Source organism: Alnus glutinosa, chromosome 8 (genome assembly GCF_958979055.1).
Source record: "Alnus glutinosa chromosome 8, dhAlnGlut1.1, whole genome shotgun sequence".
Lineage (NCBI taxonomy): Eukaryota > Viridiplantae > Streptophyta > Magnoliopsida > Fagales > Betulaceae > Alnus > Alnus glutinosa.
Genome location: NC_084893.1, coordinates 2479647 through 2497221, shown reverse-complemented (window position 1 = coordinate 2497221; position 17575 = coordinate 2479647). Strand labels below are relative to the sequence as shown.

The 17575-nt window shown below is 38.3% G+C and overlaps 2 protein-coding genes and 1 non-coding gene across 3 annotated transcripts in view; 2 read left to right on the top strand and 1 right to left on the bottom strand.

Annotated features, from left to right (window-relative positions):
- The first annotated feature begins 1755 nt into the window (after nt 1-1755).
- Nucleotides 1756-7149, top strand: LOC133875011 (zinc finger CCCH domain-containing protein 67). The gene is made up of 6 exons (XM_062312977.1): nt 1756-2458; nt 3002-3067; nt 4589-4708; nt 4824-5093; nt 6028-6297; nt 6747-7149. Exons 1-6 carry the CDS (start codon nt 1859-1861, stop codon nt 6945-6947), a joined length of 1527 nt encoding a protein of 508 aa, XP_062168961.1. The 5' UTR covers nt 1756-1858; the 3' UTR covers nt 6948-7149.
- Nucleotides 6459-6590, top strand: LOC133876614 (small nucleolar RNA snoR2/U65). The gene has a single exon (XR_009901601.1). It is a non-coding gene; the product is annotated as a small nucleolar RNA snoR2/U65 (small nucleolar RNA).
- A 6639-nt stretch (nt 7150-13788) lies between the features above and the next one.
- The window catches only part of LOC133875337 (callose synthase 10), a 90641-nt gene continuing 86854 nt past the window's right edge, over nt 13789-17575 (bottom strand). Inside the window, exons 48-51 of the mRNA XM_062313441.1 lie at nt 16040-16159; nt 15095-15145; nt 14809-14991; nt 13789-14281 (exon numbers count right to left, since the gene is read on the bottom strand). Coding sequence (XP_062169425.1) covers nt 14042-14281; nt 14809-14991; nt 15095-15145; nt 16040-16159 — 594 coding nt within the window. The 3' untranslated portion in view covers nt 13789-14041. The remainder of the gene's footprint in view (nt 14282-14808; nt 14992-15094; nt 15146-16039; nt 16160-17575) is intronic.

Below are 17575 nucleotides of genomic sequence, written 5' to 3'. Positions count from 1 at the left end.
TCTATGGTGATGGTCTGATTTTGTGGATTCATTACTTCGGTCAGTGACTGATGAAGCCACCGCAGCTAGACGCTTTAAGCACTGCAACCGTACGCACTCCTTCGATGGCCATCCTTTTTGGCAGTTAGGTTCCTAGGCTCTGCTGATGTGTTGCCAGAATATGAGTAGTACTATGCTCATTTTTTGTTATGTTCTCGTGATGGGATTGGGATCTCCAATAATTGAAGATTTTGTGACAAAAACTTCATGTAGAATTTATTCTTAAAAATTAGGACTTGCAAGGCTGGCAATTAGTTTCCTAAGCTCTGCTGATGTGTTGCTAGAATAGAATAGTATCATGCTCATTTTTTGTTTATGTCCTCGTAATGGGATCAGGATCCCTAATAATTGAGGATTTTGTGTTACAAATTTCAGATATAATTTACCCTTAAAAATCATGACTTGCAAGAGAAGGGTGTCTAATAGCTTATATACATATGGTTAAGATTGCACTCAAGCCTTGTGAGATACTTAGAATCATAACATACTTTCACATTTCGAAACCGACGTCCACGACGACTCACTTTAAATTATAGGTCGTCTCTTTCTTAATTCGAACTCGTAATGTGGGACTGTATCTGAAACCAAATGATACAAACTTCATATATAACTCATCCTTGAAAGTGGCTTGTAAGGGGAGAATGTCCAAGAACTTATATCATTCTTACAATTGTATTTAAGTCATGTGAGATACTTTGGATCATAACATTCTAACAATTCGGGAAAGAAATTGTGAGAGACCTTCGTCGAGAGCTTTTCACAGCTGTCTATAATATCTTGCACTTTAAACCAGAAATTGTAGGAATCTCAATCCCTTCGTAATGGGGTGTACAGTGACAATAATCATTTTTCATGTTTGAATAAATCCCCAACTAACTTTGTTGAAGACATTTGGGAGTATGTGAATAAAGTATGATTATGCACAACTCGCATGGATTGGTCTAGAGGTATAAGGACGTTGCAATGAGACATAGACTGTACATGTTAGATTTGAATCTCTCTGGCCTTAAATGTTTGGGCTTTACCTTAAACGACAACCTCGTGGGTGGATTTGTGCATTTGAGATTTACCGGTCTCTAATGGGTAGTTCAATCGGCTGGAGACCACGCCTCATGAAGCGGAGGTCATTAGTTCGAATTCCCCCTTTCCTCCTTCTATGGACATGTAAAAAAAAAAAAAAAAAAAAGATTTACCAACGATCTTGTACTCAACGAGAGGTTCAGGGTTTTATTTTTTATTTTTTTCCTAAGCAAATAACACTAACAAAACAAAACAAATCGAAACAAAAAACACAACTGAAAGAAAAAGAATCAGGAAAAAGAAATTAAGGGGATTCAAATCACTAATCGAGAAATTAAGAGAAAAAACAAAATGAGAATACAATTTAATAGTATGAGGGGGACATTGACACTATTTATAATTTGTGGGGGACATTAACAATTAAGTAATAGTTTGAGGATGATATATATATATTTTTTAAAAAATAAAAAATAAATCTAAAAAGACCATAGTAACAATTAAAATAATAGTAAAAATGATTTAAAAAAAAAAAATAATAATAATAGTAAAAATAATAATATAAAGCTTTTAACATTTTAACATTTTATCCAGCAGCAGCCATGTATATACGTTATCCCCACGTACGAATGTAGCTTAGCGTATACATACGAATGTAGGCTGTAGCTTAACGTATACTTACTATATGGCACCAAAAAGTCTGACCTTTACGGGTTTTCGCACATACCATTTATTTCTCTTTCTCTAAAGCTCGTCCTTTCCCTTTTCTCTGCGAAATTAGGGTTTGAAATGTGGAGGGAGAATGGAGGCCTCTGAATCAACCTGCGTCCCAAATCCCAACAACGAAAACTCGGAATTAGAGTTTCAGACTTCAAATTCCCCTAATTCCGATCTCGATCATGCACCCTCTGATGATCCCAACCGTACGGCAGAGGATCACACCGTGGCCCTCCACGAAGAGCTTCAGAAACTGGATTTGAAAGAGGAATCGGAAACTGTATCGAAGGAAGAGGCTGAGAAAGATGGGAACTGGGATTTGAAAGAGGTTGAACAAGAACAATGGGTTGAGAAAGAGAAGGGGGATTCGAATTGGGAAGAAGAGAAGGGCGGCGAGAGCGGATGGGACGATTGGAATGTGAATGTGAATGGGAATGAGATTGAGATTGAGAAGGTGGTGGTGGAGGAGGTTCTTACAATCCCAGGTGTCCCGGATGTGGAGGTGGAGGAAAGTGGTGAGAGAAATGATAATGGTAATGCCAATGCCAATGCCAATGCCAAGAGGCATCAGTATCAGTACCCAGTGCGGCCTGAGGCCGAAGATTGTGCCTTTTATCTCAAGACTGGGACGTGCAAGTTTGCATCCAATTGCAAATTCAATCACCCTGTTAGAAGGAAAAACCAGGTAATTGTATGTATGATCATGCGTGTGTGCGTGCTTTTTTGTACTTTAATTCATGTATATACATGCATGTATTTGGTTAGATTATTGTTTCAGAAAAGGAGACGCTGAGTGTGTGTTGTGGATATGGAAAAGTCTCTGCTTGTGGGGATTTTGTGGGAGGAATGTTCTGGGTTTGGAGATTAATATTTGAGAGGATAAATAGTATTTTGCACTGGAGGGGAAGTGGTGGTGTTGTAGGGATATGATGGATTGTGGTTGGTTGAGTTTTATAGCTTTGTTTGTTTTGATGCGAACTAGTTTCTGAAAATTTTTTATGTAATTTTTTTTTTCCTTTTAGGGAGTCCTATTTTTCCTACTTTAGTTATGTTTCATTAGTAGATGAGTATTTTTGTTTTCCAATGGATGGCGAATCTATCTGTCAAAATTAATGGCTGCACTTTCGGTGTTTTGCTTTCAAGAGTCAATTGTTGGCCTTGTATGATTGGAATTTTCTGTCATGCTAACTTTTTTGTCCTTCGGGGTTTTAATTTTATCAATTTGAAGGCTGTCAAGGAGAAGGTGAAGGAAAGGGAAGATTCCACAGAGAGGCCAGGCCAGACAGAGTGCAAGGTTCTTATTATTGTTGTTATGGTCTTCGACAAACAAATTTGCAAGATATGGTTTTAACAGGAATTGTTTTTAATTGACATGCATGGCATCTTTCATGAATTTTCTTAGAATTGTTTTTGGATATGTGTGCATTGATTATAAGGCCCAAGATAGAGCTGACAGATGGAAATATAACTTTTATTCATGAATATTGCACCTGACTCTAGATAGTTTGAATCATGCCTGGTTCAATTAATTTGGGCATTGCCCATGGGGTCCTAGCGTAGTGTCTAAAGACTTGAGGCATCTATAAGGGAGTGGTGGGTCTTTGGGTTCAATTCGTACTTTTGGAAACACTAATTGGGAGTGAAATTTATTTTGTGAACCCTTGATGTCGATGATGTTGCTGATGTGTGTCAAGAGTCAAGATCGCATCTTATATGTAGCATTGTGATGGGTCAAAGTTTAAATTCATGCCACACTTGTAGTTTGGGTTTATAGTATGGTTACATTTCACTGTAGGAAATTTTAAAAGCACCTTAGTCTTTACTATTTGATATAACGCCCAAGGGCAGTCCAATATAGAAAATTTTCTAGTTCTTGATAATTAAAGTCCATTGCGGTCATGAAGATACATCCATCTTTTAATGAAACCCCTTGAAACGTCTGATTAGAATATCAGTTTTAATGCTTGTTCGTAGCTCAAATTTTTTTTTTTTTTGATAGGTAAGCGGATGCTTGTTTGTAGCTCATATGGATGTAATATATCGATATTAGGAGCATTGACCATTGCTAGCTAGCAATAGTTTTCATATGTTTCTCTCATGTAGATTATTTAATTACCTGAATATATGCGATGAACTTTCATCAATTTTCTCAATTAGCTCTATTGCTTAAAATTCTTCATTCAGTTTCCATTGGCATTGTGCTGTTGCGAGGAAAGTGTTGTAAGAAAAGTAGAGGTAGTTTCGTTCAATAAATTATCCTTTTTTGTGGAATCACATGTTGTCATTCACTTCTATTGATAGTTATTTGGGATTCTTATGACTGCTGTTGCCCATTTCCCAAAGATAATGTATTCTGTAAACAAAAACAGTTCCCCCCCACCTGGGCTTGGCCTGGTGATTCTTTAATCTTTTTTCTAACAATACATGAATATCATATTTATCTTCAGTACTTGGTGAGAACTTAATAAAGATTCTGTACTTACTAAAAACTAAAAAAGAAAAGGGAAAGCAGTAATTATAGTTTCTGTAAGAAACACCTCTCATCCCTACAATGTGTTGTGTTGTCCATGTTAGTTTTTTATATCACCTTGTGTGAGATAATAAATTTGAAGTGACTATTTAGCCGCTTACTATTGGATTTGTTGTGAAAGTACTTACTCCTTTCGAAAGAGTAACATATCCTACAAATATGTTCTAGGCGACTTTTTCTACATTTACACTCCCTTGTCTACCATTTGTTTAACTGCGTGCAATGTGCATGATGTACTAACAATGGTTTTTGTGGTCTCATAATTCTTATATGGAGCTTCTTCAGTATCACTTGAGGTCAGGGGGGTGTAAGTACGGAAAAGATTGTAGATACAATCACACAAGAGGCAAAACTTCAGGAACCACAATTCTAGAGCTTAACTTTTTGGGCTTGCCAATCCGACTGGTATTACTCAGTCATTTCTCTAGCTCAAAATTTTATAAAGATTAGCTTTAGTCTCTTTCCATGGTTTGTCGGAGCAGTTATTCTGATAAATCAATAACGCTTTAATTCATCACAGGGAGAGAAAGAGTGCCCCTATTACATGCGTACTGGCTCCTGCAAGTATGGAGCAAACTGCAGGTTTAATCATCCCGACCCTACAGTTGTGGGAGGGAGTGACACCCCTTCAGGATATGGTAATGGTGGATCTGCTCCATTAGGTGCTTCCCCATCATCTATTGCATCTTGGTCTTCGCATACATTGAATGAAACTGCTCCCTTTGTGCCAATGGTGCTCCCACCTGCATCTGTGGTTCCTCCCCATAATCGGGATTGGAATGGGTATCAGGTACTTTTATTCTGAGTAAATATAATCACTTTTACCTGGCAAGAATTTTTTGTTTTCCGGGTAAATTTTATGTAACATCCTGGTTCTTTGGACAAGAGTACAAGTAATTTGTTTTATTGATGATGTCTCTGCATAGAACTAGTAGATTATCATCCCTATTTGTTACCTTAAAGTAAAGTTACCTGATTACAGGCTGTTGGTTCAGATAATAATTTAGAAATAGCTCTTTTTCTTTTTCTTTTTTTAAAGAAGAAGATTGCACAAGTAAAAGAAGTGTTTAAATAATGTATATGGGTGATATGTATGACACAAAGCAGTCAAACATATTCATTGAGCAAATTCCTCAAGTGACTCAACACCAGTTCTCTATTGAGACCCTGCCCTATGGGCATCTCGCAAGTCACAATCATGAAAAGTGAGCTCAGACATGGAGGGTATTTACAATTTTTTTTTTTTAAAATTCAATGCCACAGTTTTTTTTCCCTCAGTCTGATTCTTGAAATTAGTGGTTGAACTTGGGGTTGACGGGGGATAGCATTCTGGTAGCTGGAAGGGATAAATAAGTGTTATTATATTCTAAAATAAGGAATTTATCAGGGGTTTAAATGCCTTATTACTCAAGAATGTTAAAGCTCGATGAGGAAAAATAATAAACTGTGTTTTTACTGTTCTGTTTTCAAAAGATCGGCATATCTACTGCTGTTCCCAGTCAGGCACTTTCTTCACCCCTGGGAACACGTGCAACATACTGTTTTTATCTATTTATGCCTGGTTTATGCTTTGTGCCTTCTGGCTTGGTTACTCCCTAAATATTGCTTTTCCCATTTCCCATCTTTTTTGTTTTTGTTTTTTGGCTAGGTAATTGATTAGAAAGAAAGGTTGATGAGATATACTAAGCGTATCCCATTAATTTATTTGTTTGTCAATTGTTAAGGTTCCTGTATATCCATCAGAAAGGAGTATGCATCCGCCTGCCCCATTTGTCATGAACCCAGCAGCAACTGAAACCAATGTCTTTACACATCATCATCAGCAGGTTCAGGTAGATGAATATCCAGAACGACCTGGCCAACCTGAGTGCAGTTATTACTTAAAAACTGGGGATTGTAAGTTTAAATCTAATTGCAAATATCACCACCCCAAGGATCGGGCAGCGAGGTCACCCCCATGTGCTCTCAGCGACAAGGGCCTTCCTCTGAGACCTGTAAGTATTCTTCTAGGCTGTGCTCACAGAAAGTTCAATCTCTCTCTCTCTCTCTCTCTCTGAGCGGAAACCAATTGATAGACCATTGCTAAAAGATTCTATGATTTTAAAAAAACAATAAGAAGTTTCCCATATCATTTTCAGTAGTCGTTTCTTCTGAGGGTCTGATGCCACGTCACCGATAGCTTTAACAGCGTTGACTGGCGATGCTATGATTGGACCGAAAGTGATTCCATGTTTCACACACTGATAGGAACCGTTGGTTCACGGAGCCGATTTCTGCGATTACATTTTTGTTTTTATTGTTATCTCATGTTTGCTTTTCGTGAAAAAATACCAACTGAAGTGGAGGGTTTTATTTTACTTAACTTATCAGTAGTTGCCTCTTCTGGAAAGTTTCTCACATACTTTGCATGCCTGATTAGTTCCTCTCATGATCTTGTTTCCAGGATCAGAGTATCTGTTCACATTACAGTCGCTATGGCATTTGCAAGTATGGGCCAGCTTGTAGATTTAACCATCCTATACTCCCAGCTTCTTTGCCCATGCCTGGAGTTGATCAGCTTCCTTCCTATGGCAACTCTGCAACTACAGATGAAGCTGGAGTGGCTGGGAGTGGAGGTGATGCCACTTTTCAGCAGCCTCTGTAAATTTTTTTTCTTCTTTTTTTTTTTTGCATCTGAGGCCCTAGCTTTTAGGATTCACAGGACCAAGGATTTGTAATTTTATATTTTATATGACAAACAGAGAGTAGGGGGGTATTTTTGAAAGGGGCTGAGCAGGCCTGATACCTGCAATGCCAAAAATGCCCTCGGAGCTCTTTTGATCTATCAAAATGCCATTTTCTATTTATTTTTCGTAATTTTCAAAATTTTAATTTATACGAATGTTTTTCGGCTTTTTTGTTTGTGTTTAAGGTCCCACTATGTGTTTATCTACTCATTGCATCATGTAGGCCCTGATCATGTTACAATCATGCATTATCTAACCCAACTATAGAGAGAACAATAGTATATTAAACGGACTCCCAAAAGGGTTAAGATTGCAAAATTAAGAAAGAATTCTAGTTATTTTTTTTTACTAGATACAATCTTCATTTATTTTTCCACTGGGGAATCTTCAATGCTTTTTCTGTTTTTTATAACCGGAGACAAGCCAAACTGAGGTAGGCTTCCTATGCAGACAAAATAAATGGCAATGTGCAAATCTAGTCCCCAATCTATGAGCTCCCTCTAAAGATTTCAATAGACCCTGTTTGGGGCCGAAGATAGAGGAAGTGTTTGACCTTATCTTAATTGTAATTGTAGAATCAGTCAATTAGGTATAAGCTATACCCCTCTATGTTTTCCCATAAGGTGGTTGTTCTTCATTTGGCTAAAATGCATGTGACTCATGTACGGTGAAAATATGGTTGTGGTTTCTAAACTACTTGTTAGAATATTGTTTCACTTTAATGCATGCAGTTTTAACAAGTCTTCAATTTCATTCTTATCCTCTTGAAGCTCTAATTTGGGCCAAAATGGGTGGTTTGGATACCCAAAGCTGTCGAAGGGGCGGCTGACCACTCTTGATGGTGGTGATGATGGGAGATTGGTAGTGGCCATACGGCAGTGAGGTTGGCAGTGCCAATAGTCACGGTAAAGATAAAAGTCGGTGGTTGCTTAAACGAAAAAAAATTTAAGTTTTTAATATTTTAAATGAAATAGCAGAATCTAGGCTATTTATTTAAATTAAACGGCTCATATTATAGGTATTGAACGCCATCTCAATCCAAATATACGAGTATAAAACACATATATCATATCATATATATTAAGGAATAATTATTATAAGGATAGACTTATAAAAAAAAAAATATATAATTATAAGGTTAGACAGAGATAACATTGAATGTTTGTAGAATTTCGAAAACTAAATAGAAACAATAATATATAAGCAATAAGAGAATAACTTCTATTGGGATCGTGTATAAACACCTTGTTTGTGCTCTCCAATAAGAAAATGATACGTCGGAGTAGAAACACAAAAACAGAAAAAAAAAAAAAAAAGAAAAAAAAGAAAGAAAGAAAGAAGAGCGAGAGAGAGAGAAGAAAACACCACATTATTTGATATTATTGACACAATCGAACTCATAGATTACTTGACGAACATGCATGGATTGTGTCACAGGTGTTTTCCTGAAGATCAATTCCATTTCAATTTCTCCTTTCATTTCCCTATATTTCTTCCCTAATGTTGGTACAGTTTCCGGTATGGTATGAATCTGCACGTTCCTTTGATGTTCTTCACGCTTCTCAATAACCCTGCAAAACAACAAAACCTAGGGACCCTTCCGGGGGTCCCGCTCCGATGCCTAAGTTAGCTTCTGTGAGAAAATAATGCGCTATGCATAAAAACTCTGAGACTTAGTTTATACCTGGGGTATGGGCCTATTTATAGGCATAGAGGTGGAGTCAAACCTGGATTAGGACTCCTGCTCCTTGTTGATTTAGAACTGCTGTCCGAGTTCTAATTGGACTTTAATCCTTTACTAGACTTCTAATTGGATATCTTCTTAGACTTCTGATATGATCATTATTCTTATCCGATCATTATTCTTATCTGTTTGGACCTATTTGACTTTTGAATCTCCTCTTTGGATCGGGTTGAGTGGGATTTTATCCCCAACAGTTACCCCCCAATTCCCTTATCCGAAGCTTGCTTGAATAATGGGAATTCCATGTCTAAGGAAACCCGATCTTTGTCTCCTTCTGAAAACCTGCTAACCTGCAAAACCTGAGGGTTAAATCTTACCCCCCATTACTTTCTTGTTTTTCCTTAGGGTTTTCTCCCTGTCTCTTGGAATGGCTAACTCCTGAAAAACCTGCAAAAACCGAGGGTTAAATCCGACCCCCCTTTCTTCTTGCTCTCGGCTAGGACTGATCCGGGACTCTCGGCTAGGACTGATCCAAGAGTTTTCTTCTTGGTCTCGGCTAGGACTGATCCGAGACTCTCGGCTAGGACTGATCCGAGAGTTTTCTTCTTGCTCTCGGCTAGGACTGATCCAAGAGGCTCCTTCTCGGCTAGGACTGATCCGAGAAGTTTTTTCTTGCTCTCGGCTAGGACTGATCCGAGAGGTTTTTCTTGCTCTCGGCTTAGGACTGATCCGAGAGGCTCCTTCTCGGCTAGGACTGATCCGAGAAGTTTTTCTTGCTCTCGGCTAGGACTGATCCGAGAGGCTCCTTCTCGGCTAGGACTGATCCGAGAAGTTTTTCTTCTTGCTCTCGGTTAGGACTGATCCGAGAGGCTCCTTCTCGGCTAGGACTGGTCCGAGAAGTTTCTTCTTATACTCGGCTAGGACTGATCCGAGACTCTCGGCTAGGACTGATCCGAGACTCTCGGCTAGGACTGATCCGAGAGTTTTTGCCTGCAAAAGAAGCGACATCAACGGGTTCCCCGTCCCTAGACCGGGAACACTCCGATGCTTAAGTCAGCTTTATTCATTTATTCTGAAAATACTTATTCCCAAAATCTGGGGAATTTTCTGTCTAGTTTGAATTAAAAATAAAAGTCTAGTTCTTTGCAAATATAAATGCTAAAAAATAAAAGCAAGCCTGAAATTCCTGAGAGTCCTTTTTATGGGATCACGGGCAGATACTGCTGTTGCCTCGGCTCTCTATGCTGTGGGCTTCTGCTTCTTCGGTCCTCTCTTCTTTCTATGTCATCTCGGGGAGCATTCTCTTGATGCCTTTCGTCCAGCTGAGGACGGTCTCGGGGATAGTAATCCCGTGTCTGTTGATCTCGGGGCTGATTGTCCTGATGATTCCGAGGCCTGTTATTTCCTTGATGGTTCCGTCGCTCTCCCAAGAACCGAACCAGCTTGCCATTCTTTATGAATTCTTCTATTAACAACCTTAGGGTTACGCACCCCTCGGTGTAATGACCTGCTTGTTTATGGAAATCACAATACTTCCCTGCATTCCTATAAGGAGGATTACCTGGTATCTTTTGCGGTTCCCGAAACGCCGGATCTCTCTTGATCTCCATGAGGACTTCTGATATCTCGGCATTGAGAGGTGTAAAGTTGTAATCTTTGAACTTCTTTACCTGCCTCTGCTCTTCCCAATCAGCTTTCTTGAATTCTTTCCTTTTCTTTTCTGGGGCTGTCTCTCGGGGTAGTCTAGAACTGGCCATAGACTTCAGCGTCTCTTCTTGATTGATGAATTCTTCTACCTTATCCATGAGGCCCTGCAAGGTACTCGGTTGCTTCCGGATCAACTTCTTCATCAAAGGCTCCTCGGGTGAAATTCCCTGATAAATGGCAGAAAAGATCATATCCTCGGTCGGATCTTCGACCGTAGCCTTCTCTCGGTTGAACCGAGCCATAAACTCCTTAAGACTCTCATTGCCCTGCTGGTGCAATGATAGCAAATATCCCGAAGGCTTCTTCCTTGTCCGGAAAGCCAAGAACTCCGTTAGGAATATCTTGGACAATTCTTTGAACTGATCAACAGAATTCGGGGGCAGCTTCCTGAACCAGTCTCGGGCATTCCCCGCAAGAGTAAGAGGGAAGGCCCGACATGCTACTTCATCAGGTGTCCCGTGAAGGTCTAGATGAGCTTTGAAATTCTCTAGGTGATCCAAGGGATCTCTGTCTCCTGCATAACTTAGAATTTGGGGTACCTTAAACTTATCGGGAAGCTGATATTCTGCCACCCGTCTGGTGAAGGGTGAGTCTGTACCCATTAGGAGCTTGTCCACCATTACGGATCTGCTTTTGTCCTTTCTTTCCATCTCCATGTACGTGCACCTTCTCTCCAGCTCGGCAATAATTCTGCTCAGATCTCCTTGGCGGTCATCCTCCCTCCGAGGATTAATGTTGCTATTGTGATCTTCTTCCTCACGCTCATCCCTGTTCATCTTGGGATTGGGCTGTCTCGTCCTCATGCGTAACAATTCTGCATTTAAGTCTTCAATCTGGGCTTCCAACGCTGCTATGCGATCTTGATCTCCACCCCCCGGGGGAGGGTTCGGTGGAGGCTGCAAATTATTCTGAATAGCCGGTTCCTGTGGGGCCACGGGCTGTCGATTGGTCTGGCTTCCGGAACGTGTGTTCATCACCATGCTGGATCTTCTTTTTCTTTTAGGAGGAACGAATAATCGTTTCTCACAGACGGCGCCAAACTGTTGGTACAGTTTCCGGTATGGTATGAATCTGCACGTTCCTTTGATGTTCTTCACGCTTCTCAATAACCCTGCAAAACAACAAAACCTAGGGACCCTTCCGGGGGTCCCGCTCCGATGCCTAAGTTAGCTTCTGTGAGAAAATAATGCTCTATGCATAAAAACTCTGAGACTTAGTTTATACCTGGGGTATGGGCCTATTTATAGGCATAGAGGTGGAGTCAAACCTGGATTAGGACTCCTGCTCCTTGTTGATTTAGAACTGCTGTCCGAGTTCTAATTGGACTTTAATCCTTTACTAGACTTCTAATTGGATATCTTCTTAGACTTCTGATATGATCATTATTCTTATCCGATCATTATTCTTATCTGTTTGGACCTATTTGACTTTTGAATTTCCTCTTTGGATCGGGTTGAGTGGGATTTTATCCCCAACACCTAAAATTCTTATCAACCCAGAAAACCTGTTACAGATCGGCTCTGCCTCTTACACCACACACCACCCTCCCCTGTTTCTCTCAACTCTGCTTTAGATCTTTTCCGCACCTTTCGCTTCTCTCTTTGCAAAATCAAACCAAATCTTTGATCCCCATTTGCAGGTTCTGGAATTTCAAGTAGAAAACAATTAGTATTTCCTCTTTGAGAGCGAATCTCCTTATGAGGTTTTGGGGTGTCTCCCTCTGCAACTCACGATAAAATCAAAAGGGCTTATCGTAAACTTGCTCTAAAGAACCACCCATATGTCAATAAGGAGGTAAATTATTGAATTAAGCACTTAATCCAAGCAGTAAGTATTGGGCTTTCTGTGGAGGAGAGGGAGGTGGCGTTAGAATTGGGGGAAAGAGGCTTTTGATTCAACTAAAAAAAAAGGATTTTGGAGTTTAGAAGATGACTGTGGAAGACAATAGCAAATAATCCAGTGTTTTCATTCATATATATATATATATATATATATATATATATATATATATATATATATATATATATATATATATATATATATATATATATATATATATATATATATATATATATTTTTTTTTTTTCTCAGTTTGTGTTCCACGTTGATGTGTCATTCTTTTATTGGACGGCACAAAGAACCTTGTTTATGAGACATCCCTATAAAAGTTAATCTCAAGGAATTGATAAATAGTTGAGTCATGAGTGACTGAAATCATATATTAACAAAAAATAAAATAAAATAAAATAAAATAAAATTTGTCAAAACTAAATCACCGAATATGTAAAGAGATATGATATTTTTTTTTGGAATAATTCTAATGGTACATTAAATGTCTATAAAAAAATAAGTTGACTTTTAAAATTACAATTTGATCAAAATCATCATTTGATTAATCACATGTCCAATAATGATTTTAAATGCCACCTCATTTTTTGATGAACACTTAATGTACATGTAGAATTACATGATATTTTGTCACCCTAAGACACAACTCTTGACCACCTTACTCATGTGGCAAGATGATCCCTGAACTAGTTTTAGGATTTTTTTTTTCTCTAAAAAAAATGAAAAAAAAAAGAAGTAAAAGTAAAATTGTCACGTAGACAAAGGTGGTCAAGAGTTGTGTCTTAAAGTGGTAATGTATCATATCTCATCGACTAGACAAAGGTAAAAATGTCAATGAGTTTTTTATGGCACAAAAAACAGAAGTTTAACCTAAATTAGTAATGTTAGCTTGGCTTTTGTCATTTCTCGGTTCATGATTGTTTTCAGTTTGTACAGGTAGGTATGTATGGGTAAATTGTAGAGTTAGGATTTAAATTTAGGACATATGCTTTAATAATATGTTAAATAATGACTTATCATAAAAATTTCAATAGATAAAAAATGATAAATTTAATCATTTAATTAATAATTTAATACCCGAGTATATGAGCCTAGCTTATCATAAGATCTTAGCATTCACATGAAATTTTAAAATTACTATTGAATCAAAATCTAATAGTGATCCATCTCAAATCCAACAACGATTTTAAAAGTCACACCAACTTTAAAAAAATAAAAAGATGGTATATAGCAATCCCCTTTTATCACTTTCCCTTTTTTCATTATGGTATATAGCAATCCGCTTTTATCTCTAATTATGCACTCCCTGTAAGCTGAATCACATTGATTCTGAGTTTTGGTTTGCTAAAACAGGTTTGACACCTACCCTAGAATGGCAGGCTCAAATGTTGTGCAATCACCAAGTTCGTTATGGATTTTATGTACCTTAATTGTGTAGGAATTAGATTCCTATTAGATATGGTAAATAAATTGTAGGCCTGTAACACACTGAGGGAGGGAGGGAGGGAGGGAGAACTCAATAACGTCCCTAAAAAATTACTAATCCGCAGTCATCACAAAAAAGAGAACCCCCGAAGTTGAGTGATGTTACATCCTGTTTTAAATTACAAAAAAGTGAACTCAAAAATATCCCACCAACCACCGCCTCGATCTACATAGAAATGTTGCTTCCACCGCTACATTTTTTTACAACCATCTATAAACACAAACAATGTCGGATCCGAGCAAGTCAGAAATATAGCAAGGGGTCATTGTCATCTCAAATATACAAAATCACAGAGCTTCGACATTAGCTTTGTTTCCAGCAAGAATGATGGAGATCTCCAGCCCGCGGCTAAATGCTTGGTTATAGAGAAGGCGAGACTGGAAGGTGGAAATGAATGGAAACCACGATAACACGGCGACTGGGGCAAAAATAAGCATACCCATCCCAGCATCATACATCCTAGCAAATTCACGCACCGATTCCCAAAGCCCCAATTTCTTCACTACCTTCTTCCAAGTGATTCCCAGCTGTTTCAGCAGCACAACCAACAAGAATCAAACAAATGCATAAAACATCATCGCTAAAAACAATTAAGTACTTGCTTGTGTACTTGGGTTATGCTCATTTGTGCCTTCTAATAAAAGTTCACGCATCTGCCCTAGGACTTCTTAACAAATAAGCAGTTCACCCTGTTAAAAGCCACTAAAGTCCATGCAACCGAGAGAAGTCTCAAAGACACCATCATTCAGTTTGCTGGTCATAACATTTTATCTATGCATAGTACCCTAAACTACTTGCATTACTTTCTGTATTTGAAAATACGTGACAAGTCAAGAACAGCTTAATCACGTCATAGCTGGCTGGACCAATAATGCTATATTCAACTACACTGGCCGTCACATCGTTTATAGAATGCGTGTTCAGCTATTTCCTAAATTTTTAATCACTTTGCTCTCAAAAAGGTGTAATGGTTTTGCCTACTTAGCCACTGTCAAAATCGCACATTGTTTTGTGTTCATGAAATTTGATTAGAACCTGTATTCTGAAAACTTACACATAGTATGGTCCATCCAGTGGGAATAAATGCAAGGATGCTTGCAAACAGGTCTGCTATTGACAGAGTAGTAAACACAATAACAAGGGTGAGGGCTGCAACAAGTCCCAAGGATGTGACTCCCTGTATAAATCGCATCATTAAATGGAAGTGGGTTGATCGTTTGGGGCTGTAGGTAAAGACCTGCCAGACAATAGAAATTGATACAAACAATATTAGATTCAAAGAAAAAATAAGCAAGCCAAGATGGATAGGGAAAAGAATTTAAGCAAGAAGCCAGACAAACCTTGAATATCATGACAATGCCAACCAGTACGGCCCAGGAGAAGCCATAAAGCTAGAGAACAAAAGCAATTGTTAAGATCAAGAGAATTAATCTTTTAGTAAAACTAGAATCAGTAGCGTAGAATGTGATATCTGTACAAGTATATGCAACTATCTTTCTTCATTTCTTCCTTTATCATTTATGTTTTATTTATTGGTAGAAAAAAACTAAAGCCAAAAGAAAGCATGAATTGTTAATCTTTAAAGAAAGCATTTAGCAATAGTTTGCCACAAGATTCTCATATGAAGCGAAGCCTATTATGATAGGATCAACACATACGTGAGCTTTTTTATAAGTAATTCAAATTCATTAAAAACACAGGGGGGGGGGGGGGGGGGGGGGGCGGGCCGGGCGCGCAAGCTTCTCATGACAATTTGATTGCAAAACATGTTTATCTCAATCAACTACAAGAAGCTTCCCTGTTTCCTCGCTTTGGTAATAAACACTCATCTCTGAGATCACAATCGAGATGGGAACACGTTAACATAATTCCTAAATCTTATTTAATAGACTTCTAACAATAAAATGTCACAATAGTTCTACTCTTTTCATTCTTTTATTTTGCAAAAATCTCTCAATGGTTTCAAGTGTCAGATCAGTAATTGTGATGTGCCAAATATAATAACATGCCCATTATTATAGCCTTTTAATTGCAATTTCAACTAAAAATTATGTTAGTAGATGCCACAGGGAACTGGCAAAACAAAATACGTATCCAAAACATAATTTCTTACTTATATGGATGGGAGAACATAGGTGACTGCTTATTAATCATCACCTATCTACAGAATTAGAAAACCAGTAACACTTGAAGTGAGGAGATTTATGAATATGTTCAATTTATTTTTGGATAACATACAGAGCATATCTGAGCTATGCATGCAGAATAAAGGACAAGAAGTGTACCGCAAATGATGTATTCTTTCCTGTCATATGTAGTTTGTATACGATGCCATATTGGAATATGAGGAACCTCAAACTCAAAATTGTTTCCAAAATACGACCTCTCAGTGTTTGTATATGCATCTACATAAGAAGAGTCACCACAAGAAACAAACCAGAAAATCAGTGAGCTACTCAGAAAAACGTCCAATCCAGTGTAAAACAAGTCCATGGGACCATTTGGTAGCATAATAATTCATACATACAAAAAGCATGGATGGCATTATAATTCGAACAATGCTTCCCACATATCTAAGCTAAAATAAAAAATCTGTATTCTTCAGAATTGAAAAGAACAAACAGGCAAAGGAAATGGCTCAGAGCAAATATTAATCTCCTTTATCATCATACAAAGTTGTACAGAAAAGAGTCTGGCTCTATGGCTGCCCCCACCTCAATTGCCAATCCAAACCACAAAAAGGAACAAAGAAAACAAAAATTTAGAACTGATCAATCTCCACCACATGGGAAGAAAAAGCAAAAAAAAAAGTTATATATATATTGCGGGGATAGGGTGTTGAAGGAAGCTTTTCCTGTTCTGTTTGGTATTGCTCGGATGAAGGATGCTTCTGTTGCGGATAATATGGAGGTTTTGGGCGGATCTATCCAATGGAATGTGAGTTTTGTTAGAGAGGTGCATGACTGGGAAGTGGGTGTATTTGCATCTTTCTATCATGTGTTGCATTTAGCCACGGTGAATAGAGATCGTGCTGATAGGCTTAGGTGGGTCCCTTCTAAGAAAAGGGTGTTCAAGGTGAAGTCCTATTTCAGCTCCTTGGCTGGTTGTGAGGGTAGTCATTTCCCTTGAAAGAGTGTGTGGAGGACTCAAGCTCCTCCGAGGGCGGCTTTCTTCGCGTGGTCGGCAGCCCTTGGAAAGATTCTTACAGCGAATAATCTCAGGAAGCGAAATATCATCATTGTGGATAGATGCTATTTGTGCAAAAGAGATGGGGAAACTGTAGACCACCTTCTTCTTCATTGTGATGTGGCTTCTACTTTGTGGAATCATGTCTTTTCACGGTTTGGTCGGTCTTGGGTTATGCCTAGTAGAGTTCTAGATTTATTTGCTTGTTGGTGGAAAGTAGGTAGGTCAAGGAGTGCTGCAGTTTGGAAGATGGTGCCTATTTGCATTCTTTGGTGTGTTTGGAAGGAGAGAAATATTAGGTGTTTTGAAGACTTGGAGAATTCCATGGAGGATATTGTTGCTTCGTTTTTTCTTATGTTGTATCTTTGATTGGAGGCCTTTTTGTCACCCGTGTCTATTAGTTTCTCTGATTTTTTTGTTCGTTTTTCTTTGCTTTCTTAGGTGTTTCCTTGTGTATACTTCCAGTGTACTTAGAGGGGCGCCTTACGCTTTTTATAAAATTTCATTTACTTATCAAAAAAATATATATTGCAAATTTAGCCTGCTTATCATCCTATTGTTATAACAAGTTTGCCAAATAATGAAACATTTTATTTGTTAAAGGAAAAATAATTAAAGCAATAATCATATTGTCT